The 7,374-nt window shown below is 50.4% G+C and overlaps 1 protein-coding gene across 1 annotated transcript in view; it reads left to right on the top strand.

Annotated features, from left to right (window-relative positions):
- The first annotated feature begins 5,240 nt into the window (after positions 1 to 5,240).
- RANBP9 (RAN binding protein 9) overlaps positions 5,241 to 7,374 on the top strand; it is an 86,905-nt gene continuing 84,771 nt past the window's right edge. The window contains exon 1 of the mRNA XM_080805247.1: positions 5,241 to 5,897. Coding sequence (XP_080661373.1) covers positions 5,315 to 5,897 — 583 coding nt within the window. The 5' untranslated portion in view covers positions 5,241 to 5,314. The remainder of the gene's footprint in view (positions 5,898 to 7,374) is intronic.

Raw genomic sequence — 7,374 nt, 5'->3', positions numbered from 1 at the left:
ACCTCGGCCACTGGTATGGTTCAGAATCCGCTTAACTAATAGATGTTTCCTAGGCTGGTAGGAGGCATTGCCTGGAACTTGGGGAAATTCTGGGGCAGACTTCCCATTTCATGAATCCATTGAGAACCTGATCACACCTCCCCAGTAGCACTAAGGGAGACAGTGCAGACGAGGTGAGTTTCAGAGGAAGTTCGGCTCCCTGTTGTTACTCCGTTTTGTATGTACTTTTCATGGCACTGAGGAAACAAAGAGGGACGTAGAGATACATATGGAAGAAAAAATACGACTTTTGACAGATGAAAGAGGAGTTACAGTAGACTCGAAAAATTAGAAGGAAAAAGTAAGAGGAAAATCAGATTGATGGTAGATTAACTTGTTAGCTCGGGTTCTTTAAGCCAGAATTGCAGTTTTTGTTCAAATTCTTCTAGAACTGATTAATAAAACATGGAGTTTCCTCTAAATTTAATAACTTCTGGGTTCGCGTTTATTTTATGAGTGAACACTGAATTTAGCTCCTTTTAATCACACATGAATATTAAATAATGCATTTGTATTATTTCATGTGATTATGCAGATCCTTTTCACCCTGAACCCAAAGCCCCAAGAATCCTATCTCTGGGTTTGTGGTCATAGTCAGCAAGATAGACCTCCCTGGCCTGGGTAAGATAGGATGCAAAATCTCATTAGATTTTGTCGACTTAGCCTTGAACTCTGAAGTCTCTGTTCATCCTCTAGTATAATCCCCTCCCCTTGAATGTAGGCTGGACCTAGTGACCTAGAGTGACTTACTTAGTGACTTCCCTTTGAACAAATAGAGGAAGGTAAAAATGATGGGATGGCACTTCTTTGATGAGGTTTCAAAAGACTGACTTTTGTCCTGCTGGTACCACTGTCTTGGCTGACACACTTTGATGACACAAGCTGTTTTTGTTGGAGGCACCCATGGGCCAAGGGACTGAGGGCCACTTCTGGCCAATAGCCAGCAAGGAAGGCAGGACCTGAGTCCAATGGCCTCAAGGAACAGAATCCCGCCAATAACCAGAGGAGTGAGCTTGAGAGTTGATCCTGTTCACATCAGAAAGTCTTGGAATGCGGGCAGCCCAGCTGACAGCTTGGGGAGATGTCTAATGCAGAGGGCCCCGTTAAGTTGGGCCAGATTCCTGCCCCTCAGAAACTGGGTGATATGTTGTTATTTTAAGCCACTAAGTTTGGGGGTAGATAACTAATGCAGACCCTAAAGCCATACTCCAGATCTTGGATACTTGGCCATCACACTTTCCAGCATATCCAGGAAGGCTACTGTCATGGATATTTACTGAACCTGGCTGGCCAGCATCTGACCCTCTTTCCTAGTACTGGGATAGCCTCAACGATGGACATCAGTGGCCTTTTTTCCACTAGGGCAGTGTGTTCTAACCTTTTTCATTTTATGCCATGCATAGAAAATGGATATGATGTGTAAAGTACTCTGTGAATGCAGGAGGCTGCTCACTGCCAGAAAAGACCAGCTCTGCAGTCTCTAGGCACTCCAGGCCTACCCTGAGCTGAGGGCATCACTTTCAGAACCTCTATAACCTCTATAATCCTTCTCTATAAGGAGAAGTCGGGAATCTCTGCGCACAGTAGCCCCTGGCGCCGTCATGCAACTGAGGCTTCACCAACTTTGAAAACGGATCGAGTGATGAAAAGATTGGGGGTCACAAGGACAAGAGGCTAGGTGGTAGAGGGCGCATCAGATGGTGGCTGCTGGGACTAGTGGTGGGGCCCTGGCCAGTACATTTATGCTGCTTGACCGCCTTTGGCCTTTGTTTTTAGTCCTGGTTGTCAATTCTGTGAACTACCCAGTATCTTTCCAGTAAGTTCCTTCTGCTTAAGAGAGCCAGGTTTGGCTTCTATTGGTTCTTACTGAGAACCTCAGCAGATAGATATCTATCAATATTATAGCAAAGATATATATCAATATTATAGCGATACGTGGGAAGGACTGGAAACAGGTAAAAAAGATTGTGTAAAAGTCCAAGGCTAATGGATTTTTGCCACAAATGTCTCATGTAAAAGTCTGATATTTTCATAAAAAATTTAAAAAAATTTTCATAATATTTCAAAAAATTTACTTTTAATGATATAATTGCCCATTATAGAAACATTTTTGTGGTGTTTTTTTTTTTTTCCCTTCACATCTTTTTGGTAACAATTTTGGCAGTGTGTAATTACTGTATAGGCATTTCCCATGTAGCGCATCATAATCTCTCTTCTGTGTTTTTAAAACCATATTTTTTTTAAAAAAGATTTTATTTATTTGACAGAGTTCACAAGCAGGCAGAGAGGCAGGCAGAGAGAGAGGGGAAGGGAAGCAGGCTCCCCGCTGAGCAGAGAGCCCAATGTGGGGCTCGATCCCAGGACCCTGAGATCATGACCTGAGCCGAAGGCAGAGGCTTTAACCCACTGAGCCACCCAGGTGCCCCTCAAAACCATATTTTTAAGGAGCCATATAACACTTATTTCAGACTGCGCCTGTGTGAGAGGCCCAGAGAGAAGAGGTCTGAAATTGGGTCCAATATCCAATGACTAAATCAAGAGAAAGGAGCGCCTTTTCCTAATTGGTTGGCCTCCTTCTTTTGGAAGTTCCACTGCCCAGAGGGATGCATTTAAAAAAAAAATTCAAGCAAATGTGCTAGATGTGCTCCTGTATTCCTAATTCTTTTGAGTGGGTTATATGACCATTTCTTCAACCAGGCTCTTCCTGTTGGACATTTTGTTCGCTTGCATATTTCATCTAGTTCTTGTTAGCCTGAGATTCTGCCACGTCTTAGATTTATTACTTGGCCTTGACTTTCTGGTGGGAGTAAGTCGAAAGGCACAAATACCTTTATGTCTCTTTATAAGTATCACCAAATATGTGGCTTTCTAAAATGACGTTATCTATGTTTCCTGCCACCTTTAGTATGAAAGAGTGGCCATTTCACAGCATCCTCCCCCCAAAGTGAAGGCATTAATTTCTTAAGGTCGCTTATCTGGAGAGCACCCAGGTACTCCTTTAAAAAGCTTCTAACGGGGGTGCCTGGGTGGCTCAGTGGGTTAAAGCCTCTGCCTTCGGCTCAGGTCATGATCCCAGGGTCCTGGGACTGAGCCCCGCATCGGGCTTTCTGATCAGCAGGGAATCTGCTTCCCCCCCTCTCTCTCTGCCTGCCTCTCTGCCTACTTGTGATCTCTGTCTGTCCAATAAATAACGAAAAAAATCTAAAAAAAAAAAAAAAAAAAAAGCTTCTAACAAAATGTCGGATACTTTCATTCTTTCAACTGCTCCTAGAATATATAAGGTTTTAAACGGTTTCTAAGCATGTTGACACAGAAAAGTACATCTTCATAAATAAAAACTTGTTGACTGCTTCAAGAAAGTCTGATAAGGCTTGGAGCCCATTAATTCAACCTTGATTAGCCGATATTTAAAAGGAGTTTGGCTTACACTTAACTCATTGTTACTGTAATATAAATGAAAGTTTTAGAACAATTTAAATACAATGACATCATGTAATTTAAAGAGCAGTGGCTTGGAGAAAAGTCACCAAACAATAGGTTAGCATTATCGGGTATTTTTATTAAAGAACAACAAGGCATCGAGTTGTCTGGGTAATTGAGGGAGAAATTAGACTGAATGACTTTATTAGTTCTGGCCACACATTAGGGGCCTTCAATTAAATCATCATTTACCTAGCCACTTCAAGACAAAATAAATAATTCTCTATTCAGCAAACCATTCATTCCTTGCTTATTTGGCCAATTACCATCACAGTATCTTTGGAAGCAAACAAAATAGCAGAATTTATAGCATGTAGTTTACACGCGTTAAGATCGATTTCGCCAGCTAAGGAAAGGATGACCCAAACAAAGGGAAGTGTTGAAAACAAAATAGTAATGCTAGGATGGGTCAGAGAGCAACACTTGGCAAATTGTGCCAAATTAGTCGACCAAGCGAAGCACTCTATTGGGAATTGCAAAGTAGGAAGTCCTATTTTTGACTCTGCTGACCTCGGTGAATATTTCCTTGTTTTAAAAATGTGCATAATTCTTTGCTACCTAACAAAGAGGCCTGTTATGAAAATTAATGGGTCTATAAAATGTTTTGACGTCTCTAGAAGCCCTTTCTTAAATGCACACCACAATCTTGTATTCATACAGTTTATGTTCCTGCTCTTTGAAGATATGCCAGTCCTTAATAGTATTCCTGTGGCACCTTCTACCACTCCAAGTTCACTTTAAGTCCTCATAAAATTAATTAATAGAATGACCACTATTTTAAGCGGGAGACTTTGCCTTCAGAAATGATTTCCTGTCCCTATATGATAAATGTTAGGGTATTAAGTTCGGTGCGAAATAAAGAGAGGGAGGCGGCGAAAGGGAACCTACTCCGGGGCAAGCGCGGCCAAGCGGCGCCCGGGCAGCCCGTGGGCGCTCTCGGGACCGCTCACCTCGGGGTCTGCGTCGGGCCCCCGGAGCCGAGCCTCTCCGTTCGTCCCGGGCACCCGCGGGCCGGGCTCGCGGCGGCCCCAGCCGGGCTCGATTACTTTCGCCTGGGCGAGAAGCAGCACCGCCGCTCCAGCGGGAACCCTACGGCGGCGGGGAGGGAGGAGGTGGGGCGACGACAACAAAAAGAAGTAAAGTAGGAGGAGATTCTCCCGGGAGGGCCCGGGCGGGCGGGGGGGGGTGGCCGGAGGCGGGGGCTGGGGGGGCAGCGGCGGGCTCGCGGGAGGAGGCGGGGACAGGCGGAGGGACCCCGCGCCGGGAGCCTCACGCCCCGCCCCGGAGGAGCGCTCCGCCGCTCCGGCCGCGCGCCTCGCCCCCCTCCCGCCCCCGGGGCCCGCGCGCCGGGACCCCCGCGGGCCCGCCCCCTGCCGCCCGCGCTGCCCCCGCCCCTCGCGCCTCCGTCCCCGCCCCCTCGCCCAGCGCCGCCCGCGCGCAGCGTCTCGCGCCGGCCCGGCCCGCCCGCCGGGAAACAGCCGCGAGAGCAGCGGCCGCCGCGGCCACCACCGCGCTTTCTGCGCCCGCGCTCCCGCCTCGCCCCCGCCCTCGGCGCCTCGTCCCAGGCCCGCGCCCGGCCAACGTTCTCTCGGGGCCTCCCCCGGCCCGCCGCCCGCTTCCCCCCGTCTCCGAGCCCCCAACCGTCGCGCTCTCCCTCGGCGCGCGGCCCGCCGCCTGCTTCCGGGGCGGGCGGACTGGGCGCCTGGTGCCGGCGGCCGCAGCGACAGCGCCCCCGGGAAGCAGAGGAGGAAGGAGAGAAGAGGTGGAGGTGGCCGCAGGCTGAGTCGCGGCCGGGATGTCCGGGCAGCAGCCGCCGCCGCCGCCGCCGCAACAACAACAGCAGCAGCAGCAGCAGCTGCCGCCGCCACCGCCAGCGGCCGTGGCCCCCGTCTCCGGAGTCGTCCTGCCGGCGCCCCCGGCCGTCAGCGCCGGCTCCTCTCCGGCCGGCTCGCCCGGCGGCGGCGCGGGCGGCGGCGGCGGCTTGGGGGCCGCGGCGGCCGCCCTGCTCCTCCACCCGCCGCCGCCGCCGCCGCCCCCCGCCACCGCGGCCCCGCCGCCGCCGCCTCCGCCGCCCCCGCCGCCCGCCTCGGCGGCCGCCCCCGCCAGCGCACCCCCAGCGCCTCCGGGCCTCGCCGCGGGCCCCGGCCCGGCCGGAGGCGGCCCGGCCGCAACCCTGGCGGCGGGCAGCAGCGCCGCGGCCCCCTTCCCGCACGGGGACTCGGCCCTGAACGAGCAGGAGAAGGAGCTGCAGCGGCGGCTGAAGCGCCTCTACCCGGCCGTGGACGAGCAGGAGACGCCGCTGCCGCGATCCTGGAGCCCGAAGGACAAGTTCAGCTACATCGGCCTCTCTCAGAACAACCTGCGGGTGCACTACAAAGGTACTGGGCGTGTGTCGTGCGGTGGGAGTGGGGCCACTGACCCGACGTGTCCCGCCGCTGCCGCCGACTCTCGACCCGCCCCCGACCCCCTCCCGCCCGGGGCCCCGTGCCCTCCGAGGTGACTCGCCGCCCGTTCCGCTGCTGCGAGGGTGGGACCGAGGTCGCGGGGACAGGGCCCAGGTTCTTGGGGAAGGCAGGTGAGTAGAATGCCCCTAGGTGTAATGGAGCTGGTAATCCTAGGCCAGGAGGAGGACACCTTGAGGGAATCCAGGATGACAGGACATAACTCGCTTTCTGATTTCCCCTGAAGATAAATCTTAGGGCTCGGATAGAGGAATCTATGGACCCGGAGTTGGGTTACATTGTTCTCCAGGTGGCGGTGGGTCAGGCGTCCTCTTCTTACGTAGGGGAACAGAGGCACGATTCTGAGGTATGATTTCTAATTAAGGGAGAGCAGGGATATATAGGGGGAGGGGTAATCAGTGGAGGATTTTGTCCAAAATCAGGCCAGAGATTGTCTGGGGGGACAAAAGGACAAGGGCCCCAAGTTTGGCATCAGTGTTTCTTACTCAGAGCAACTGGGAGGATAAGAGGTGAACCTCAGAAGTAGGTGTTTTTTTTAGAGGAGCAGAAACCTACCACTACTGATTGGAAATGCCCTGTATTTATGTGCTGGTGTTATATGAAGTCTGATTAGAAACGGGTATCTTAAAATGTTACAGAGAATTTTAAAGAAAATTGGCTTATGTTTTACACCTGCAGTTAAAAACAAAAAGCAGCCTTAGGCTTGTGTTTGTCCCCCTCCTCCCTCACCTACCTCTCCTGTGTTAAAACAAAGCTTTAAACAGATGAGCTTTATATGAAATTATAAATTGCTTTGAAAATTTTTGAAATGTAGCCCAGAATAATAGCATGTGTCAAGTTTACTTGTGTGGGAGAAAACAAAATCAGTCTGATGTATCAGTCTGTCTGGAACCAAATCCAGTTTTTAGGCCCCAAACCTGAAGCAGGAGCTTTTACATTCAAAGCAGCCTCCTTTTGATTGGCTACAAAGGAAGGGTCTTAATCAGATCCTAGTGACAGGGATGTAGAGGATATAAACAGTTCTTGTGGTTATATTCTTAAAGCATGCGAGACTAAAATATGAGAAGAACCTTGATAAATAAGTGCTATTTAATTAGAAAGGCGAATGGCGACAGAAATCTACCAAATGATTTGGCTGGAAAGAATCACGCACAAAAATAGGCCTTGGGGAATATTCCTTCTTTTTAGCCATAGATCCAGAGGAGTACTTTCAGTTTTAAATATTTTGTTTCTTAATCTAAATGGTCTAAAATGACCTTTGTTTTCTCTTAAGTTAGGACATTTTGTTAAGACTCCGTGGAGGCTGTTACTTAATTTTGTGTTCCGATTTGTGTGAACAGTGCTGTGCTATGAAGTGTTTACTTCTTATCTGGCTACCGGAAGGCTTTTTGTT

This window comes from Martes martes (assembly GCF_963455335.1).
Source record: "Martes martes genome assembly, chromosome: 6".
NCBI classification, from domain to species: domain Eukaryota; kingdom Metazoa; phylum Chordata; class Mammalia; order Carnivora; family Mustelidae; genus Martes; species Martes martes.
This window is presented reverse-complemented; position numbering and strand designations above follow the sequence as displayed.